Source organism: Protopterus annectens, chromosome 5.part0 (genome assembly GCF_019279795.1).
Source record: "Protopterus annectens isolate FY-2018-M chromosome 5.part0, PAN1.0, whole genome shotgun sequence".
Lineage (NCBI taxonomy): Eukaryota > Metazoa > Chordata > Ceratodontiformes > Protopteridae > Protopterus > Protopterus annectens.
This window is the reverse complement of record NC_056735.1, coordinates 622794438-622818415: the sequence shown is the minus strand read 5'-3', so window position 1 is coordinate 622818415 and position 23978 is coordinate 622794438. Positions and strand designations below refer to the sequence as shown.

At 42.0% G+C, this 23978-nt stretch overlaps 1 protein-coding gene across 1 annotated transcript in view; it reads right to left on the bottom strand.

Moving 5' to 3' along the window:
• Positions 1–22849, bottom strand: part of PPP2R3B (protein phosphatase 2 regulatory subunit B''beta) — a 1731184-nt gene extending 1708335 nt beyond the window's left edge. Inside the window, exon 1 of the mRNA XM_044072461.1 lies at positions 22195–22849. Within this exon, the coding sequence (XP_043928396.1) occupies positions 22195–22548 (354 nt within the window). The 5' untranslated portion in view covers positions 22549–22849. The remainder of the gene's footprint in view (positions 1–22194) is intronic.
• Positions 22850–23978: the final 1129 nt, after the last annotated feature.

Sequence of the window (23978 nt, the reverse complement as noted above, 5' to 3'; positions counted from 1 at the left end):
CCTCCAACTGTAATTAAGAAGCATGTACTGGCTGTGCTCAATAAAGCAAATAATGTGTGCTCAGTGGGCAAGATAACATCCCAGGACACCTTTTGAATGGTCTATGTGACTTATCAGGACCCTGCAGTCATTTAACTTGTCTTAAATGAGGCTTAGTGCCACATGAATGGAGGACTGCAACAGTCATCCCCATTCATAAGGGATGGCCTACAGCAGATCATGGAAACTAAAGACCCATTAGTCTGACTAGTCTTATTTGCAAAGCCATGGAAAGAATTATCACTGAAATTATCAACAAGGACATAGGAGACCTCCAGACACTGGATCCATTCCAGTTTGGCTTTGTCAATTAAGGTTGTGCTTACTGAATTTGGTGGACTTCTTTGAAAAGGTCACTAAGGCAATGGATGAGAGGAAAATTGGGCATACTGCCTACCTACATCTGGCTAAAGCACTTGATAAAATATCCTGCTTGGGCACTGTCAACAAACTTGTGGAATAGGTATAAATTATAGAACTCTGCATAGCTAGCTGGCTCATTTCTACAAAGAGGCCAGTCACATGTGGAGTCCCCCAGGGCTCTGTGCTAGTCCCACCCCTCTTTGGCATCTACTTCTCAGGATGTCAAAGGCTTCTGGCTAACCAAGTTCGCAGATGATTGAAAACTGGGAGTAGTCATTGAATCCCCCCCCCCAACAAGAACAGAACACCCTTCAGGAATATCTTCTTCTTTCAGCTTTTCCCGGTTAGGGGTCGCCCACAGCGGATCACCTGTCCACTCATGATTGGCAGTGGAGTTTTACAGTGTCGAGTTGCCAGCCCAGCACCCAACTTTCCACAGAAGGCACACACACACATTCGCACCTAGGGCCAATTTAGAGAGTGTCCAATCCACCTACAGCATGTCTTTGGGATGTGGGAGGAAACCCACGCGACCACAGGGAGGACATGCAGACTCCGCACAGAAGGCACCCCAGCCAAGGATCGAAACAGAGAACCCCTTGCTGTGAGGCGGCAACACTAATCGCTGCACCACCATGGCCGCCCTCCCTTCAGGAATATCTAACATGGATAAATACTTGGTGCCAAAGCCTTGGTTTAAAATTCAATACCAACAAATGCACTAAAGTGCATTTTGGGAAGTCAGCTACCCCGGGTAACTTTGTCATAAATAACACACACCTAAAAGCTGAGTGATTTGGGAACTGATTTAGATAGTAACCTAGCCTTCGACCAACATGTGTACAAGGTATTTAGAAAATCCTTCTATGCTGCTCAACTTATAAGCAAGGGCATGGCATCTAGGTCCAGAGAGGCCATCATACAACTGTATTCAGCCCTCAATCAAACCCATCTGTGACTGGTCTCTTTACTGGGGCCTGTAATCAAGGAGCGTCAATCCTCACCACCGACATTGGCGAGACCCCTAGCACTTAAACAGGGATGGATTTACTCAGTATTTTCCCATGCAGCTCTTTGCATCAAGCACAAATTCCCCCAAGAACAGTTTCAAGTGACACACCCACTAGTGAAGATTTGATTTTCAAACACACTCCTGGGAAAGGTTGGCACAGATTTACTGTGCCCCCTTATGACCAGAGAATAAGGTAACGATACTATCACCAGCCAGTCACTGTCAGGCTTTTACAAGGGTATCCAATTATATGGAGTAAAATCAATACTAACAAATTGTAGAGTGTAGCCCAAGCAGCACAGCTTTTCGAATGGGCCAAGGCATCACTTGAATAAGCACAAATACTCTCAAGATAATAAAAGTAATATCTAAAAAAAAGACCAGCCACAATAAAAGGTGTAAAAACATTTAATAATAAACAGTAAAATAGGAAACATGAAATTATTAAATATTCAAGTGCAATAAACAGAGTTTCAATCACAGGTGAAATAAAAATAACACAGGTGGGCAGATTCAAGCAGATACAGAAAAACAAATCTTAGCTAATCTCACTGTAATTCTTGACCGTCTAAAGAAGAACTGTTCCCTAGTTAACTTTGATTAATTCAGGAAGCCAAAATGAGATGCTGAAAAGCTTACTTCACTAAGCAAGGTGATAATATTCTAACTTTTGACTACAACTGAACTGCGATATAAAAATCTATGACCGTTATCAGGTTCCAAACAAAAACTTGCATATTTTCTGTCCTTGACCTAGCACTCTTGTGTGGGGTCATTTACTGCACTGTTATAACTTGATATTACTTGTGAACCTCTGCTATCTCTGTAAAAAACAAAAAAAATCTTGCTTTTTTCCCACTTTTCTGAGAGTTAAAAAAGTTCAGTTACAGGCTTGCTGTTCCTGAACTGCTTGAAAGTTTCTGTGAGGCCATTTTTGCTTGGGCTGAAGGAGGGTCTCTCTGTTCATCAGTGGCAGTGACTAACATTGAGCAGCTTCCCTGCCCCCGTAGAGGTGGTTACTGACTTGAAACTGTAGTTTTATTAGCCACTAGGGGTCATTTCCATAACTCCTTCATCTTCCTCTCTTAAAACCTAGTTGCCTCGTGGTTTGAGCGTCTTTTCAGGCTTGTTGGCTGTTGGTGAAGCACCCTCCAAGAGGAAAAAGCTGAGAGAAGAGGAGCCACTTTTGAGATTTTAAGTATTTTTTCTGTTTATTTGCTAAGTTTTTCTGCATAGCTGCCTAGCTTGAGCATTTTCTGGCTTGTTAAACTTGATTTCTGTATTAGTAGCTGTATTTAGAGCACAACCAAAAGCTGTTTGCTGAATTTCCTGTTTGCACTTAATTTTAAATCGTTTTTTCTTAAAACTTGCATATTTTCTGTCCTTGACCTAGCACTCTTGTGTGGGGTCATTTACTGCACTGTTATAACTTGATATTACTTGTGAACCTCTGCTATCTCTGAAAAAACAAAAACAAAAAAAAATCTTGCTTTTTTCCCACTTTTCTGAGAGTTAAAAAAGTTCAGTTACAGGCTTGCTGTTCCTGAACTGTTTGAAAGTTTCTGTGAGGCCATTTTTGCTTGGGCTGAAGGAGGGTCTCTCTGTTCATCAGTGGCAGTGACTAACATTGAGCAGCTTCCCTGCCCCCCGTAGAGGTGGTTACCGACATGAAACTGTAGTTTTATTTTCCCTTTTGGGTCTATTCCTGCTTCTTTCCAGCCCCTGCTATCAAGCACGCTTTAACGTGCTTTAGCGCGGAGTTGCCACTAGAGCAGCATCGGGCAGCGCCGGTTAAACAAGGTTAAACTCTTTCTGGCTCCAGAAAGTCTGTTCTTCAATTTTTCCCTTAGAACTGCTCTGTTAGGAACCTAAACAGTTTACACCTACACTAAAAAGTGCAGCACTTGTTCCAAATAGCTTTTCTTCTCAAAAGCTCAGCACTTGTCTTATAAGCATATCCCTTGTCTTATAAGCATTCTCTTTGCAGGTCAAGCACTCCTATATTATACAAATCTCTCACTAGCAAAACCCCCAGGAGTGCCCACTTCCCTGCTAAGCCCACTACTTTTCTGTCTCATACCAACTCATAATTCTTTCTAGCATGTCGAAGGGTCAGATGCTGGCGTCCTCTCCTGCCCATTTGGTGAATCTGGGAATTCTGAGACAATGTTACAATTGCCTCATGTACACAGACAACCATCTCCTCCTCCCATGTAGCACTAACACTTGTGAGAGATGCAGCTATTTAGCCAGACTGGAGGCCGAGCTCTCTCAACTCAGGACTGGCAAGACCAGGCAGGAGGAGAAGGCAACTACACACACCACAATACCAGTCTCACATAACTCAACCACACCACTGAATCAAACACATAAACACACTAAGACATACTCGGAGGCTCCGAGTAAACATTTACCTAAACAGCAGAGGCCTCCAAAGCAGACACCCAAGCAACTGCAAACTCAATACACCACACAAATAACACATAAACAACAAAATCAGTGTGCAAAGCAGTCACTGCCCTTAAGGCCAAATACAACACCAAACATACTTGTCATAGGTGACTCCATAGTCAGACACACTGGCGTCCGCTCACCAGACTGAGTAAGGAGAAGGTCACAGTAAGCTGCCTGTCGGGCTAGAATCCGCCACATAACACAAGCACTCAGGTCTCTCAACAGCAGGTACAAGTACGACTCAGTCATTGTCCACGCTGGTGTCAACGACCTGAGGCGTACCTCCTTGGACTACATGAAAAGAGACATTGAGGAGCTCTCTGATTATGTAGCCCAGGCAGGTATGACCCTGACCTTGAGCAGTATCCTACCTTCACCTAGAATGATGCCACAATACAGTGATAAGATGATCAGCTTTAATAATTGGCTTAAATTCTGGTGTCATTCAAAGGGATCCAATGTCTGTCTGCCTGGGATGACATGCTGGACAAGCCACGCTGCTTCGAGGGCGGCTTGCACCTGTCACCCCTAGGCTTCCAGATATTGGCAAAGGTTCTTGCCACCCCATAGTGCCTTTTTAGGCAAGGCTCAAATTCTAAACCTACCACCCTAGAACACAAAAAGTAAAAAAACTAAGGGTAATGCTGCTCAATGCCAGAAGTCTCAATCTCAAGATGCACTTTTCGAGGCCCTTCTCAGTATGGAGAACATCAATGTCTGCGCTGTGACAGAAACCTGGTTCAAGGCTCCTGAGAGCACCCCAGCACTAGCAGGTTTCACCTCATATCATGCGTTCGGCCCCAAAATCCGGACAACACCAAGAAAGGAGGGGTGTCCATATTCATAAAGGACACCCACACCTCAAGGTTGGTGGCAACGCACAATGCATCGGAGACCATCCAGGTGCAATTAACCATAGGCAAGACTGCTCTGCAATTTGTAGCATGTTACAGGCCACCCTCTCAAACTCAGGAACCTCACATGGCCTTCCTGAAAACAATGGAGGGATAAATGTATCTCCAAACACCATCATACTAGGTGACTTCAACTACCCTAATATAGACTGGGAACACTACTCAAGCCCAAACACTCTAGCCCAAAGGTTCTTGGAGTTCATAAACTCAAATGCCATGGAACAACTAGTCACCATCCCCACAAGAGGAGAAAACATACTTGATCTCATCATCACGAACATGGGATCACAATGTTCAACACCGGAAGTATACCCCTCACTGGTGAGATCAGATCATAAACTAATCTCGCTGGAGGTCCTCATCCCGCCCCACCTGAAATAAAAAGACCACAGTGAAAAACTTCTCAAAAGCCGACTTCACACTTCTAAAAACTAGTGTGGTCTCCTTTAAGGCCCCTGAGCCAGTGGTAAACATTACTCAAACCACTGAATCACTTACAAATGCCTTCTACCAGCACCTACAGGACTGCATGGATCAGGCAATCCCAAACAAAACTAAGACTCTTTGTACCAAAGGCAAGCGTCCAGTCTGGTGGACCCCAGCCATAAACAAGCTCTACAACAAAAGGAGGAAACTACTACAAGAGAGAGCAAAATCCTTGAAAGGTAAGACACCTTTGATCATTATAAGTAAAAAACTAAGAGCTCTCATAAAATCATCCAAGGCAAATTTTGAGAGAAAAATCGCCAAGGATTCAAAAGACAATCATAAGGCCTTCTTTAGCTATGTTAGAAACCTAGGAGGAAACTCCCAGATATGCTCAGAATTAGTTCAAAATGATGTGAAGATCACTGAACCTACACACATTGCCAACATACTGGCTGACAGGTTCAGTGCAAACTTCTCCCCTCCCCAAAGGAGAGATATCTATACCAGAGGATTGTAGCCCCCAAACATCTCCAACGCCCAGGTGAGAACTGCTCTCTCCAAAGCAAAAACACAGCATCCATGGGACGGATGGTGTCCCCGGCTGTGTGCTCCATGAACTCAATGAGGAATTAAACCCGCAGTTAGGACAGCTGTTTAATCTTAGCCTCACCTCAGGATACGTACCCAAGGAGTGGCGCCGGCGACTGTGGTCCCACTTCACAAGGCGGTGCCTCCACCGACCCTGGAAATTACCGTCCCATTAGCTTGACAAGCCTTATCTGCAAAGCCATGGAGAGGATCACAATGGAACTCATAAATAAAGACATAGGGAACTTGCAGACTTTGGATCCAACCCAGTTTGGCTTTGTCAAAGGCAGATCATGCCTTTTAAACTTGGTTGTTTTTTACTTGACAGTCACCAAGGCCATTGATGAGGAAAGGCAGTCCATACAGCCTACCTTGACCTGGCAAAGGCCTTGACACAATACCCCACTCAGGTATCATCAAAAACTCATCAGCTTGAATGTAAACCCATACATCACAAGATGGGTTGCAAACTGGCTAAGTGACAGAACCCACAGGGTCAGAGATGCTGGAGCCATGTCAGACTCAAAGCCTGTCACAAGTGGTGTCCCACAGGGCTCAGTCCTGGGTCCACTCTTGTTCGGCATCTACTTTTCTGAAGTACAAGTAAACACAGGAGGGTTATGGCTGACAAAGTTTGCAGATGACTGCAAACTGGCCATAGTCAAAACACATCTGACACAGATATCCTTCAGAAGGGCCTCACAGAAGCGGATAACTGGTGCCAGAGCCATGGCCTAAAGTTAAATGCCAAGAAATGTATAGTCATACCCTTGGGAAAAACAAGGTTACCCCTAGCTACCATATAGGTGGCAATCCACTGAGCACAGAAGAAGTCATCAGGGATCTGGGGACCCAGGTTGACAGTAGCCTTTCGTTTGACACTCATGTTGCTAAAGTAGTTAGGAAAACCTTCTACATTGCCCACCTGATCATGAAGGGATTCACATCTAGATCAAGGAGGTCATCGCCCCTGTACTCATCACTCATTAGACCTATGATTGAGTACAATGCCCCATTCGGAATGTATCTGACCAGACACCTGCAGCAGCTGGAAAGGCCCCAAAAGTTCCTCACCAAAAGGATAAAGGGTCTCAAAAATATGTCTTATGCTGCCAGACTGAAAGAACTCCAGCTCTATTCAGTCTCATACCGCTTGCTCAGAGGTGACCTGTGCCTGACATATAAGGCCATGTCAAACCCTGATTTGATGAATATGCTTCACCTCAAAAATCTAGATCCCTCAGAACCACAAGGCGGAGACTTAAACCTTGACACGGTTATTAATAGAACATGCTGGAGGGACGGATTCATCACCCAGAGACTCCCTATGCTGTGGAACAAAATCCCGGTACATGTGAGGCAGAGCACCTCGCTGGCCTTGTTCAAGAGGAATCTTGACCAATGGATGGGGGATCGCAGATATACCCCAGGGATTACTTCAGTGTCACTGCTTGACAGAGGCACAGCAAAATAATAGGCATAGTTTTATTCAAACTAAAGGGGTGGCGAAAGCCAAATAACTATGGGCTAGGCTTATAAATGCCCTTGGGCAGATAGCCTAGTATGAACCTATGAACCTAAAAACAAGCTAATCTAGGAGTTCCATCCCCTCACTACTGGTTATAGAACGACATCACATTGATCACATGGACTCTGGTAGAGTACAGACTCACAGCTTTTCTAAGATCTGTTGCAGTATTTGAAAATTATACAATTCTTTATTTAAACATAAACATTTAATCAGTTACCGTAAAACTGCCGATACATTTTCAACATAAATATCTGCACAACTCCGTGCGATAGTCAAATGACAGAAAACAATAGTTTTTTTTTTACAAAACTCCAGCTATGCTGGGATATGTTGCACACACACTGCCCTAGTCTCCCTGGAACAGATGGCAATAACTCACTTCGCCACACCATCATAGAGTATAATGCCCCCATCAGTGCCTACCTGACCAGGCTCATGCAGTAACTGAAACGTTCACAAAGGTTCCATATGAAACTAATACAGAGAGTAAACACAATTTCCTATGGTGATCGCCTCAAAGTCCTGTCTCTTTACTCTGTGTCAAACAGATTTCTGAGAGATCATCTTTGCCTGGCATACAAAGCATTCCTGGACCCTGTTTTGATTAATCTTTTGCATATCTGCAAAACAAACAGCATCAGAACTACTGGATTCAAAAAAAACTAAACTTTACTTGGAACATAAGTAGGACATGTTGGGGAGACAGAGAGATATGCTTCCCAGAGAATTTCCATTCTCTGGAACAGGCTCCCCCCATCCATGTGAAGCAGAGTTCCGCACATCCCTATTTAAGCACAACTTGGAGCAATGGATGGACAATTGGAAATTCACCACTGGTCTGGCACCTATGTCTCTGATGAACAGAGGCAGTCAGTAAATCACCTCCTACAGAAATCAAATTTGTGGGTCATATTTGGGTTGTACGCTAAGCTTACAAGGGCCCTAGTGTTCATTAGCTTAGTATACACCTATGAATCTATAAAAACAGTTAATTTCAACAGTTTACATATAAACATTTAATAGTGGTGATGTGCTTTAGCAATGCATCAGAAAACTAACCCTACTGTGGCTTTTACAGTACTTAGTTGCTGAAAACTTTGGATCGTTGACCTCTGTTCCATGGCTTCACCAAATACACCACAGTTTGTGCACCTCAGATCATACAACATCTGCACCATTTTTGTAAAGCATATTCTTGTAAGTCCTGAGGATATGCTTTAGTGTGTAAATGCAGAAGAATGCACCTACTTTCATTCTACACATCATAAGAATAGCAGTGAGAGTGCTGTGTGTGTAATCATTTTGATTTGTAAGACTTTCGAGTCAATGGTAAGTTGAAAATGTGTTGCACAAATCTTTTTAGTGCCTGGTTGTATGGTTTAGTGAATATCATGCGGACTACCACAAAAATAGTTGTGAAACAAAAAATCAGGGACAGAGCAGAGATTACTAAAGAGAAGTTGAAATATTCATATTATTAGCAGAGCAAAATCAAAATGCAAACATACATACATTTTGCTAACAAAGCCTTAACTGAAAATGCACTGTTGAGGCCTGAACCTCGACTGCCTGTAGTCTAATTTTCTACCTAGATTCTATCACTATCATTTCATAGTGTCACACAATCGGCTATTTTCTAAAACATCTGTAATCCAATTTTATAATTCTCAGGAAGTTAGCAAGACATGTGTAAATTAGTCAAACTGAGCGACAATTTAATGAATTATTTAGGCATTCAGGTTAAGTTTTCTGTCCGACCTGAAGAACATGAAGGTCAAAGGCCTATTGTTTTAACATTCAATAGACCTCTACTAGGTTTTAACAGTATTACTTATCAAAGAAAGTAATTTTTTCCTATGTCTGCATTTGTTTGTCAGTACTAACCATGTTAAACTTGCATATTTGGTGTGGGAATCTTAACTCTAGTCAAAAGGATCTAACCTTCACGTGAACTTTAAATTACAATATTAGTGCTGACAGAATTCCAAGGCTTGAAATCAATGCAACAGTAGTTTATTACTAAACTCATTAAAACTAAACCTGCCAGCTTCTGTACTAATTAAAAAGCAGAGACAAATGCATACCCATGAATCCCTGCAACCCCTTCCTACCCTGTGTGTACTAAATTCTAAAGGTCATAAAAATTGGGGACAAGGGGGGAAACTGCTTATTCCCAAAGCTCATCAGTCCTGAATTCACATTAAGGAAATGTTTCATTAAATCGGGAGACGATGAAAAATGCACTTATCTAAAGGTCTAACTTCACCACTATATACCAATGCTACTAACACTGCATAACCACTACTTATCAAAAATGAAACATTTCTCAAAACATTAATCTAGCTTTGATGAACATGTAGGTTTTGTCTTTACTCCCTCAAATAGAAGCTAATTTGACAGCTAGAATCTGGCTACCTTATGGAACTACAAAGAGCATCCCTTGTTTGCTTAATACTTGTTCAGCCCACCAACTGAATTCTATCTTGTTGGCAGAATTAAGGGCAACATCTTGAGCAGTAAGTGATTTGTGCTACTTCAACACTTTAAGGCATTTCTGTAGCTTCTTTGTTTGAATTCTGGGAGAGGAAGCACCTTCATTCTAGAGACCGACTGCCTAGGGTCTTCAAAAACATTCAGACTGGCATGACTGTTCTTTCAGTCAGTCATGAAAGAAATCATTACAATTTAATGGCTTTGCCCTCTAGTAGAAACAGTCTCTGTTGTGTATCCAGTATGCTCTCGTGAAAAGCATACTCTTCTTTTAGGTTAAAGTCAACACAAGTTTGTTTGGTGAGAACCCCAGCTTGGCCAAGCAGGGAATGAAGTACCTCAAATATTTTGGTACTTCTACTGAGTTGGCCTCCTAATGGAAATGGCTGTGGAGGATGGTAGTGAGTAGTTGCTGCTAAACTCAACCATTTTTGATGCTGGAAAGAGGCTCTGGCTTGCCACCTGGGTTAGACTTAGCAAGAACATGGAGTACTGCACACATGGAACATGACCCTATGGACATATGCATACAGCCGAGAAAGTGTACAGAAGTATGTTCTGTGACAGCAGCAAAAGCAGTAGAGCTGAGAGAACCACCACAATGGACAGGGATGCTCCACTATGGGAGAGGTATGCTGCTCCACAGGATCATTGAGCTAGCCCCTCTCCCTATCACCAGACTCTTGCCTTGGAAAAATATACTTGCTAACTAGGCTGCAACAAGAATGGGCAGCAGGACTCTCTCCTAGCCCAGGGATGCCTATCCCACTCGCCCACTGAATGAATGAGCTGTTTGGGTGGAGGTAAAGTTAGAGGGTCAGTGTATCAATCATGCAGAACAGGAGGGAAAAATATCATCCAGATATGTGAAAAAAATAACTTATGTTCTCACCACAACATTACATCTGTGTTGTCCATTTTCATTCTTCAACAGATGGGTTCGGATCCAGATCCAATCCCGCGGATGTGACTCGGCCGTTGCTAAAGCTCATGGCCACCAAGAACTCGAGCGATTCCCTTACCCACAATGCACCAACCAAAATTCTCAGATCTTACTTGCTGACTTTAGTAGAAAGGAAATATTTTTATCCTGAGAAGGCGGCTGTATCTGGAGATAAAAGTACAGGGCAGAAAAGATCTGTCACCACTCATTCTTCCAGAAACATCCAAGGATTGGGATTGATGGGAGGGGAGTTGAAGAATGGAAATAGACAACACAGATGGAACGTTATGATGAGTACATAACTTTATCTGATAACGTCAATTTTCATTCTCTCAACAGATGGGACAGAGTCCCCAGCTACCTAAAATCCAGGGTGGACTCTAAGGAAGGATATTCCTGAGCAATGAGCTAAATGATGCTCTACCTGTGGAGACCCAATCCAGCTTGTAATGAGTAACAAAGGTATGGGAAGTAGCCCAGGTTGCTGCTGCTCACATATCATCCATGAACATTTTGGACTGAAAAGCTGAGGAAGTAGCCATGGATCTAGTAGAATGGGCCTGGAATGATTTTGGTAGAGTAGAGTAATGTCCAATTTGTTATAAACAAATCAGTAAGCCATCTAGACAAAGCAAATTGGGAAAACCAGTTGCCAAAAGTTAAATTTCTGCAAATGAAACAAACATTTGGCAGTTTTTCTGATGTCTTTTGTTCTATGTATGTAAAAACGTAATTGCCTGTGGACGTCCACTAAATATAAAGTATATTCACCCTTTTTAGTAAATTTAGGAAAGAATACTGGCAAATTAATGGACTGCTTTACATTAGATTTTGACACCAGCTTAGGAAGGATGCACTAGTACGTAAAGTAACTCGATCCTTGTGAAAAATCAAGTATGGTGGTTCAGAGGACAAAGCTTGAATCTCAGAAATTCGTCTGGCAGAGGTGATAGCTACCAGAAATATAGTCTTCCAAGAAAGATATTTAAGGTCACATGCAGCTGCTGGTTGGAATGGGGACTGAAGAAGTGTTTGTAGTACCAGATTCAGATCCCATGGGGGAGTCGGATCTTTGAAAGATGTCACAGAAGAAGAGCACCTTTCAAGAAGGCTTACTCAATTTATTAGATGTGACAGAATAACCACCAAAACCAATGTGAACATTTGATATGGCTGCTAACTGAACGTTGGTTGATGAACTAGCTCCTTTCTTTAAAGAGATGGGTCAAAAATGCAAGTATGCTATATATCAGGGCTGACAAATGTTCAATATTAAATTTGATGAACCCAGTGAACAAACCTCTTCCGTTACTAGAATAGAGTTTTTGGTAACAGGTTTATGGAAAGACTAAAGTATGCGATGGACAGAAGAGAGCATAGGTTATGTGGCTATTAATGAAACTGAGGAAGCCAGGCAGTCAGCCTGAGGTTGGTTATGTTTGGATGAATCATGTCTGTCTGATGAGACAGGAGGTCTGGAGTTGGATTCAGAAATTAAGGTTGGTGAAGCAAGTGAGGGCAAAGTAAAGGGAACCACATTTCTCGAGGCCAGTAAGATGCAATGAGGATGATGTTAATCCTCAACATGGCAGCTTTCTGCAAGGAATTTCAGAATTAGCAGAATGAGTTGATAAGCGGAGTAGACCAGGGGGTCAACTGTGAAGTAGAGCATCCCTCAGAGATTCCCCCTCTGGGGGGATTAGGGCAAAGTAGCTGCATTTGTTGTTTAGGAGAGAAGCAAAAAGACCACAGCAAGACTGACCCCACTGATGGAAAATCAATTCCATGACATTCCTGTTGAGAGACCATTCATGAGGTAGAAGAAAGCACCTGCTCCGTTTCTCTGCTATTACGCTGGATTTGCCCGTAATCTGTGTTGCTATAAGAAAGTAGCTGGATGAGATCACCCACTGCCACACTAACAGCTTCTCGACATAAGGGGTAAAATCTAGTCCCTCCTTGTTTACTGATGTACCAAACTACCGACATATTGTTTATTTAAATAGCCATCATCCCCAGACAGTGTGTGCCCTGGAAGGCTTGCAACACAAAGCACCGTTCTCATCTCTAGGACACTGATATGCAAGTTGGCCTCTTTTGGGGAATAGTGCCTTGGACTGTTTTCCACAGAAAATGCCCCAACCCACCCCAATGAGAAGCACTATGGCCTTGGGCTGAGGGGGAATAAACAAATGGCCTTGTAGAACCTGGTCTGATTGAATCCACCATCAGAGATCTCTCTTGCATATCTGAGTGATTCAAATCTGACAAGACATGGACTATCTCTCTTGCATATCTGAGTGATTCAAATCTGACAAGACATGGACTGGGAATGCATTAACCATTGTGTGGCTAGCATCCATTGAAGAATTCTCATGTAAAATCTGGATAAAAGGTACTGATGAAATTGTCGCTGCCATTTAGCCTACAGCCTGAAGGCCCAGACGGGCTGAAACCTTGGTACTACATATCTTTCTGACCTGTGATCTTATGGTTTGAACTCTTAAAAATGGTAATGAAGCTATGGTTGACTGTGTTGAAAAATGCTCTGATGAGCGCTAGTATCCGAGTTGGTTGAAGCGGAGACTTCTTGTAGTTTATGGTTATCCCCAGAAGAGAGCATGCCTGAAGAACCTGATGTCTTGCCCTCATCAGCTGATGCCTGGACAGAGCAGAAAATGAGCCATTCATCTAAATACAGAAAAACCCACAATCCATGGAATCTCAAGTGAGCTGCTACAACTGCCATACACTTCGTAAACACCACGGGGACTATGGCGAGACCAAAGGGCAGAACTCTGAACTGGTAATGACTGTCTCCTAGACAGAAGTGTAAATACCTTTTGATCATCTGTTCATCATAGTATGCATCCTGAAGGTCGATGGAGCACATCCAGTCATCCTTACCCAAAAGTGGAAGAATGGATTGAACCATTACCATCTGAAACCTGGTCTGTCAAACTGACTTGTTTAAGTTGCTGAGATCCAAAATTGGTTTCCAGTCTCCTGTTTACTTTGCACTACAAAGAACCTTGAGTAAGTTCTGGATTCTAAATGGTCTAGCTGGACCTCTTAGAAAAAGTCATCCAACAGCCTTTGGATTTGAATTTCTGCTTGTTCCCTCTGACTGGTGGAACACTGGGGATTTCACTTGATATTGGAGGAGGAAGGGAAAATAAAATTATAACACCTCTGGATATAATCCTCTGTACCCAAATATTGTTTAATTCTAGCCAGGCTTTTGTGCCAAGATAATCAAATCCTGATTGCCTCCAGAGGTGGACAAATTGGGTCTCCTTTCAGAAGCACTAGTAGGGTCTGTCAGAGAAAATCTCTGGAGCCCTGGTTTTGCAGGCCACCTCTGCTGTGGGGGCGTCATTGTGCATTTGAGTTCCCTCCTCTGCCTCTGGGGGAACTTCCTCCAGGTGTATCCTGGAACAGGCCCAGAGACTACTTCAACCACATCTTACGACCACCACGGATTCCTAGAAAAGGACCTCTAACCACCCAGTCAGAGGGGTCGACAAATGTACACCCATGGCAGACAGGGTCTTTCCATCCTTTTCACACCTGGATAGTGTGTCCTTAACTTTGGGGCCAAACTGAGACATGCTGTCAAATGGGACATTGATGAACGATGACTTGAAGGGCTCCACAAAAATCACATAAGTGCATCCAGGCATACCTCCTAATCTTGTGAAATCTGCCAAATAATTCAGTGACCTTAAAGCACAGGAGTGTGAAACACAGACACACTTTCCGAACCTGTCCATCACCAGAGAATTCCTGTGGGGCGGGGGGGGAGTGGAACTATCCTCTGCAAGTTCCTTCTTTGTGGCCACCACAAAGATCATGGCATCAATGGGCACCAGTTTTTCCCCAAAACTGTCTGTCCACAGGTGGTGCCATAATCTTATCCAGTTTCCAATGTATGGGCTCAGTGGTGTCAGGTTCCTTCCACACCCACAGTGACATCAACTCAATGAGCTAATCAACAGGCCGAGTCACCCAAGAGGTAGACAGTCCAGTACCAAAAGCCTCCAGGAATATGGAATCCTCAGGGGAAGGGTTGCTGGGCATCCAGTCACCTCTCTGCTTAAGGATTTGACTGTGGGAACCCTTCACCTTCATCAAACTCCATATCATCTGTGATAAATTCCTCTGGTGATGCTAGGTGCTTCCTCTTGCACGTCTTCTTAGGAACCTCCTCAGTGGGATGCTCTGGACAGGTTATCAGATAAATCCAGATTCTCTGTGTGGAAGCCTAGGATCTTGGTACTGGCTGTCCCTGTGGAAATAGTCTGTGAGACTCCGAGCAGACAGACATCAAGATTGTAGATTCTGGATCCAAGAGGGATGGATCCATCCATCCTGCCAAGGCAGAGCAAGCTCTCTTCACAGCCTCGAAGGCAGATCGCCCCGGATAAAAGGAAGTGCTCAGATCCAAAAAGGCCAGCTTTTGGACCACAACCTTCCACCGTTCCAAGGACAAAATGCCTGTGGTGAAAGCTGGAGTTGAGCTATCCAGTGCAAAGGTTCCGAGGTGCAGAAATGGCTCAAAAAGCTTCAAAGGTGACTGCAACACCTCTGATCCGGCAGGGAAACTATGGTTTCAAAAACTCTCTGGATCCAGCTGGATCTGAGCACTCAGAGCAAACTTCAGATCTGAGAATAAGGCAATCCTTGGATCCAAACCAGATGGATCTGGAAGGTCAGGATCCAGGGACTCCAAAACCACTGAGAGAGTCAGGGGAGGGATTTGTAGTGGAAGTGTAGTAGAACGGACTTCCTGACCAGGAGGGATAGAAGCTGAAGGAACACCCATCTGTCCCTGCGCTAAGAAAATCTCTCATCATCCTCTTCTGTGACACTTCTACTTTGGTGCTTTCCACTTGTTCTTCCAGAAGTTACACTAAAGGGTACTGGATCATGTAATGGTGAACACAGAGTCCTTGGGTAAACCACTTACTGAAGAAGGTCAACAAGCTGTTGGATCAGAGTTGGATTGCACTGGGGCTGAAATGATCAGATCTGGTCATTTTGATTTGCTCAGATCCTAAGTAGATGGTTCAGACATCTCTGATTTCTTCAGATCAGAGGTTGAGGTTGGATCCTTATGAAGTCTCTTTTGAGGAATCTGAAGCAGATGAAGATGAGGAAGGCCCCGGAGACGCTGTTTTAGAAGGTTTTGCTTGCACCTTGGTTTTGGGAGATTTAGCCTCTCCAAAGGAAGATGGCAAAAGGCCTTTGAGAATCCATATGTTTTTGCGTTATACTAATGATCTGGGATTAAACCTGTGGCACACTGAACATTCATCCTGTAAGTGAAGCATCCATAAACAGTAGATGTATAGTGTGTGGGTATCTGAAAATGGCAGCTTATGTCCACACTTACTACACTTCTTAAATTCCTGTATATCCACCATACTTTACAACACAATTAAGAGAAGGAAAACACTCTAAAGTTAACACTACTTCAAACATTTTTTTTAAAAACAAAAAGATAAGACCAAGAGAAAGGGAGAGAATACAAAATACCAACAATGGCATTAAGGACTACACCAAACTGTAGAATTACAGAAAAGATACTAGCAATAATATCAAGCGGTACACAAGTACGGGAAAGCAGAAGGATATCGACTACTGTGATAGGTAAAGGAGAATCTGTATAACCGGAAATAAATCAGAGTAAGACACTTAAGAAATATTAATAACACTTATATGACAAAAAACGCTCTAGAGTGTTGGCAACCACGTCTTTCTCTGAAAGCAGAAAATAAGATCGGAGGTAACTGGGGTTGGAGCACTGTAGGTATGGGAAGAGCTCCAGAGTTCTTAGTAGCCATGAGCTTTAGCAATGGCCGCATCAGATCCAAGGGATCGGATCTGAATACATCTGTTGAGGAGAGAATGAAAACCGATTATCAATTTATGGATCTTTTTAGTCCTGAAGTTGGCAAACATTGTTATTAAGCATTTGTTAGACGCTCTGGGTACAGTAATCAGACCAAATGAAAATGTCCATATAATGGCCTGAACTTTGGATTATGTCTGTAGTTTTCTGCGGAAAGATAGGATTTTTTCAGATTCAGGATGACCAAACTTGCCTATGGTAAAAGGAGAGGGAGCAGTGCTTGCATGGTCAACATCTTGAATCTGATTAGCCTAAAGATATCTAGGATGGATTATAGAGGTGCCTTTTACGTATTATTATTACTGGTAATATTATGAGGACTAGGAGCAGCCATCTAGGAAAAAAAAAAAAACAAAAAAAAAACCAAACATTCTCAATGTAATAGCTGATTTGTAACTGGCTACGCAAACTCTAGTTGATCTGAGGGAAAGAAGGGCATTTCCAGTAAAGAATGGAAATGCTTTGAACACTATCCTGTAAACTGAGTAAATAATTTCCTTACCCCTTTGTCTAATGTTAGACTGAATCAATTTGGTTTGAAGCAGAAAAAAGTCTCCCTCCCAAGAACAGAGGAAGGTAAGGGATGTAATTGGAGAAGGTTATATTAGTCACTCAGTACTGCCAATGTCATCTTGGGACAGAGAAAACTTAACTCCTTTCCTCTCCACCTTACTGCCAGTCTCTATTTCTAGGTTTACTTTTTCTTAAACGCCGTCTTTTCCGTGAACATCTCTAAGCTTTTGTTTCCCTCCATTAAAAAAAGAGACACTGCTTTATACAGCAGTTTCTATTATACCATGGAGTAAGTGGGTGAAACAAATAACTTGACCGACTTTTTGGTGATTTTCTCCTTTGCTTCCTATTTCTTAAATATACCCTGGGAAGTTAAGGAGGGAGGCAAGGTTACCTCCACGAGAGTGCGTGTCCAACAGTTACACTACATCATCTGGCAAGAACTGAATATAAATCTCCCTACCTCTGTGCTTCTGCTGCAGGCATCTACAGAATCTAACCCACAACTGAAAACATGCTTACCACCTTAAAGACCATCTGGTTAGTCAATTAATTACATCACCCAGAGCCTCACCAGGAATTTCCCCAGTCATAGCCTCTGTCTGAAGATATAAACCTGATACTCAATTATGTATATGCCAGACAATTAAGGTACATAATGGAAAAGGCAGAAGATAGATAACACCGCCACCCATTCCCCAAAAAAAAAAAAGAAAAAGAAAAAGCCCAAGACTGTTTACCAATTGCTAGGGAGTTCACCAGTTGCTAGGGAGTTTAAGAATCATAGCTAGTCTGTAACCCACTGCAAAATTGCAGGAGTCCACTGCTAGAGCAACTAGAAGGTTTTCATACTGTTATTTACAGATGTCCTGCATTTTTTTTGTGACTGGAGGATTGATGCACCCATCTTCAAAGGACTGGAATGCCACAGGGACAGCCATCAGCTTGAGCCCCTTCTATGCACAATTGGTTGAGGTATTTCTTGTGAAACTCACATCTCCTTCAAAGCCCATTTAAAATGCTAACAACATTAAGTGTCCCTCTGAAGGAAATGTCTTCTGGATTGAAGCACAAGAGGAGTTCCTTGTTGTCAGTATCAAAGCTCAAGAGCAAGGAGACCAGTACTGAATAAGCCACATCTCTACCATCCAAGTCTAATCCCAAGGAATTGAGGTAAAAGGGATTCTCTCTTTGCAATGGGAGCTGCCCCTGACATGGAAGGCTGGACCACCTGCAAGTTAGTTCTGTGCCATGAGGCTATATATTCATCAGCAAATTGCACAAAGAAGGCAAACTGGCTCCATAGTAATGCAGGTGACACAGGAATGGGTAACAGCCTGCTCTGTGCACCCTCATTGCCAAGATTCCAATGACTGTACATACTAACCTCACAGCCACTTGGATAACAGCCCATCCAAAAGACTCTCACCCATGTGCTGGGAATACACCGTACAGGGGAATGAATATGGGAGAGACAATAATCTGAAAGAATGTGGGGATAAAAAAGTACACAGAGGAAAGAAAAACAAATACTTGAGACCAATACCCCTTTGCAGCTTGGTCAATTATGGCAACTAAATTTAGGAAGGCTACAAGAATGACTATGAAGTTTAAAAAGCTGAGGAACCTTTGGATACATGAGAAAAATGTGCAGCATCTGCCTGCAGCCAATACAAATGTTTATATGCCAGCATTTCCTTTTACACAAATTTAACCACTGATCAATGCGTTTTGTGTAAACTGGTCAGAATATGAAGCACTTTTCTTAGTATTATACAAGGTGATTTTTACATGGTACTTTTGAACTTTTCATAAGTTATTTTTCACAATGCATGCAAAGCTTTGCAACTCTATTTCATACATAAAATCATTCTGAGAAAGAAAAAGTAACATTCAGTCTTAAATCAGTATAAGATGCAATGAATCTCTTAATTATTCACAACCGTTTTGTCTTATTTCATAAATAAGCTTTGTAAAACTAACAAATACCAATTAAGGAGCGACAAAAATGTCAAAGTACAAACTCCGCTCACAAATGCCTCTCTCTCCCATGCACAAAAACACATCTATACATTTTTCTGTCTCTTGTGTGAATATGCTTGTGCACATGCATGCAAACACACACCCCATCAACCATCATCCTCCAAGAGCAAAAGTAATACCCAGTCAGCATAACACAATGACACCTTATTGCTATTAATCATAAATGTTTGCCTTGTTTGTGCATGACAAATTAACATTAATAAAATGATACATAAAACTTAGATTCTACAAAACAGCCATCCAAAATGTTCACAAGACGTATTCACAAATATCATTCCCTCCCCACATACCCAACAATTCCATTCATACACCTCCCTTTCTCAAATACACACACGTGTGTGCAAGTGTGTGTATATACATACATATATATGCATAAATACACACATATACATGCACATACATAAAATGGAGAGCTTCCAAAACTCTCTCTGACCAACAAAACTTTAGGCAGCTTAGAAATATTACAAAAAAGGCCATACTTACTGACAAAAAGAACTACTATTGTAACATACAAGAAATTCACCAAAACAACTCACAAAAATTCTGGTCAGGAATCAATTGACTCTTGCTCCCAGGCCACTCTCGTACACCAACCCCACTAGGGTCTGACCATAATACCTCCATCCAAATTGCTAATGCTTTCAATATTTTCTTCACTGAGACCATACAGTCACTTGCCAGTCAACTAACCCCAGATAACTCAAAACCTCATACCACCAGTCCTGGCCCTCTTCCAACATTTAAGTTGCAACCCATTCCTACAGCTCTCATCCTCAAAATTCATCCAAAAACTTAAGCCTTGCACTCCTTCTGCTGACCAGCTACCATCTGAATACCTGCAAAAAGCAGCCAAAGTTATTGCATACCCAATATCCATCCTCATTAATAGAACCATTACAGAGGGGTACATCCCAGAAATCTGGAAAATCTCTCATATCATACCCCTACATAAAGGTGGCAACTCGAAAGATTATTCTAACTATAGCCCTTTATCTCCCCTAGCAAAAATTATGGAGAAATGTATTCCCCATCAGCTTTTAGACCACTTAACTCAACATGACATTCTCACTAGTTGCCAACATGGCTTTAGGCCATTTCATAGCACCACTACCACCCTCTTATCCTTCACAGATTCCATCAATAGAAATCGTAAGAGTAATACCCTCTCATCTGCACTCTTTATATCGATCTCTCAAAAGCTTTTGACATGGTTAACCACACCCTTCTTAACATTCTAGAGTCCCTTTCCCTTGATAGTCTAGCTATCCAATGGTTCAAGTCCTACCTTAGCAATAGACAACAGGCAGTTCTCTGGGAGCATAACCTTTCATCCCTCCTGCCAGTCATCCTTGGAGTCCCTCATGGCTCTGTTCTAGGACATCTCCTTTTTTCACTATTCATTAATGATCTGCATGTAGCAATTCCTCAAGCCACCTGTATACAATATGCAGACGATTCAATCATATGCTCAGCTAACTCCCCCTCAGAACTACATTCTTTAACTCGGAAGGTATTCAACATAATTGAGACTTGGTTCTTAAAGCGTTGCCTCCTTCTTAATGCCAAAACAACAAAGCTCCTACTCTTTGCACCTACCAGTAAGTTCTCCCCAGTAGACTTCTCAATTAGTTCTAACAGCGGCCCCCCTCATATCCCCAGACTCCACCAATAAACTGCTAGGAATTACTGTCGATAATAACCTTAACTTTGACAGCCACATAAACAACATTATAAAATCTGTAAACAAAAAACTTGGCTCCTTATACAGAATCAAACCCTTCCTAACACAATCAGCAAGAACCAAACTTCCTCACTCTCACTTAATCTCAACTCTTCTTTATACCTCACCCATTTACACTAACCTAAAAAAAATAACCTTAGCAAACTAATTCCTACAATAGTATTGCCCGATTTGCTACTGGTAATCCCTTTAGAACCCACCACTGTCTGAACTTACTGCAACTAGGCTGGCTAGAACTACAAAATCTTCTGGTATTTACGCAACTCACCATTGCCTACAAGCAATTATGCCAACCTAACAATACTCCTATACTCTCTAACCTCATCATCCCGTACAAAAACCTTCACTCACTACACTCATCTAACAAACTTCTAACCACCATAACAAAAGTCCAACAACAAAGCAGGGGATTCCTTGTTCTTGAACACTGTAGGTAAATACTGGAACCATTTACCTATAGAACTTACCTTACTTCCCTCTCTGCCTCTTTTTAAACAAAACCTCAAAAACCACCTGAAGATCCATTGGTAATGCCCCTGCAGCAATCCTGATTAATCCTTATATTCTCCACTTCTCTCTTCTCTCTCACACTTTTCTTCCTAAACCCTGCTGCATATCCCTGTAAGGACTGAGCTGTAAATAGTATTCCCTAAAACTACCTATTGTACTGTTATTTTACCTAGGTATTCTAGGATTTATCGATTTTGTCAAATATTGTCTGGCACTGTTTAACAGTCATATCATTTACCTTTATATTGTGTAAATACCGTTTTGTATATTCTGTTGTGGTTATATTGGAGCTTTTCTCCTCGGGCCTCTACTGAAAATGGAGCTATATCCAGCTAGACTAGCCCGGTTAACAAATGTAAAATAAAATATAAATATATATATACATATACACACACACACACACACACACATTATACATATATACATACATACACACGCACACACCACAAATATTACCCACTTGCTACATGAAATTTTACTACAGTTCAAACAAGTTAATATTGCACAAAAATGTCTTAAACACAAACCACAAGCACAGGTAGACCACTACTAGCATAATATTACAGGCTGAATAAACTTGATACAGATGCAAAAGTTATAGCCAATCGTCAAAAAGTTTAAAAAGATTTCATTAATATTGCTATCAAACATTTCAGTGATGGAAGTTTCCCCAAGTAAAATACATAAAAACAGAAGCAAAAATAGCCTACCTGTATTGAAACACTGGAAGTTCTCCGTGGTGTCCTTGTGTTTGCTCCACTTCTTGGACTTGCAGAGGAACCCAAAGGAAGTGCAGAAGAAATATGTACAGGAGGGCTAGAAGGGGACAACGGAGGAGAAATCAAGCTATCTGCTCTTTTTTGCTGAGGACTGCAGTCCTTTTTATTGCTGTTATTTTTGTTCAGGTTATCATGTATTTCTCCTCCTTCCACTTTTTCCCCATTTTTGATTCGTCTTAAATAATCTTTTAGCTGAGCTTGTGTGCTTGGTTTAGTCAGCCAAGTCAAGAAGAGTTCATCCACTTTTAGCTTCATTACTGGCTGAAGCACTTGTCCAGCAGGCATCTTTAGTTTTCAACTTGGTCTTCACTTCCAAAGTAACGAAAGGACAGCAACACTCAACTTCGCTCAGCTTCATAAAACAGGCCCTATAAATACAAGCAACATCAACTTCAGGAAATGTTAGATAAGAAGTAAAAATGTTTTCTTCGTAGGCATGTCATGTAAACCAGAAGTGTCCAACCCGTGGGCCGCAGGCGGCCCTTAGCGCTATTCTATGCTGACTGCGGTGGTAGTGCTGCGGTAGCGTTGTCGCCTTACAGCAAGATGCTGAGTGGTTCGATTCTCAGCTAGAGCGTCTTCTGCGTGAATGTGCGTACCTTCGTTGAAGGTTGTGCGTCAGGGCTGGCAACTCGGCACCTAAACATCTACTGCCAATCATAAGAGGGCCGAAGTTCCGCTATGGCGACCCCTAACCGGGAAAAGCCGAAAGACACAACATACGCATGCGCTTAAAATGTTTTTTTTTTTTTTTTTGCCGTTTGCTTTTCGCGCCGGGACAAATGTTGGTGTGCGCATGCGCTAAAGCACCCTTTTAGCGATTTTTTTGTTTGTTTGTTTGTTTACTTGCCTATGTTCCCGCCGCTGTGTTATTTCGCGCTGAAGAAGCAAAGTGTGTGTGTGTGTGTCTTAGCGCTGAGACAGTAATACGGGGTACGGATTTTTAAAGGACAGCACCTAACTGCAGTAATAGATAAGTGCGAGTGAGTGAGTGCATGCATGAAAGCAAAGTGTGTGCGTGAAAGTAGAAGAAGAGTGTGTGATTGTGTGTCTGTTATCAATAGACATATTTTTGCCTTCACCCTTTGCGTGACCACAATACAGACTGTGGTTTTGTGTGTGTGGTGTGTTTGTGCAGTAACATTTTAGGAAAGATCTATCCTAACAAATTACCGAAATGAGCTATATATACTGTAATCTTCCTCTATAAATGGCTGGAGTGACTTCAGAGTGACCGTAACTCTATCCTGAATGGTTTTGTGTTCGTATTTTTTTCAGTTTTGCCAAATATAGTATTTTTTTTTTTTTTTTTTTTTTTTGCAGTTGCCCGTTTTGGGACCCAAAATTAATGTAAAATAGAAGGCTTGGCCTGTTTGGTAGCAACAGCTGGATTTCTGTAGTTTCTGAAGGTGATGCACTTAACTTAGAATAGATTGTGGGATGCTGTTTGTGTGATACACTGCAGGTGTGGCTTTTCCTAAAATTCTGTGATATAATCCCTAACTAATGCATGAAGTACACTTTTGCCCATAGCTATTCTTTGCCATATGTTGGGAATATGAAATTGTACTTTTTAGGTGTTCCGGTAAAAGGGGAATTGAAACAAATATTACCATTCATTAATAATATATTTTAATGTAACTACTTTGCCTCCTGAGATTGTAAATGATGAGGGCTGGTTTCTGATATACTGTCTTTGTCCATACCTTTCTGGG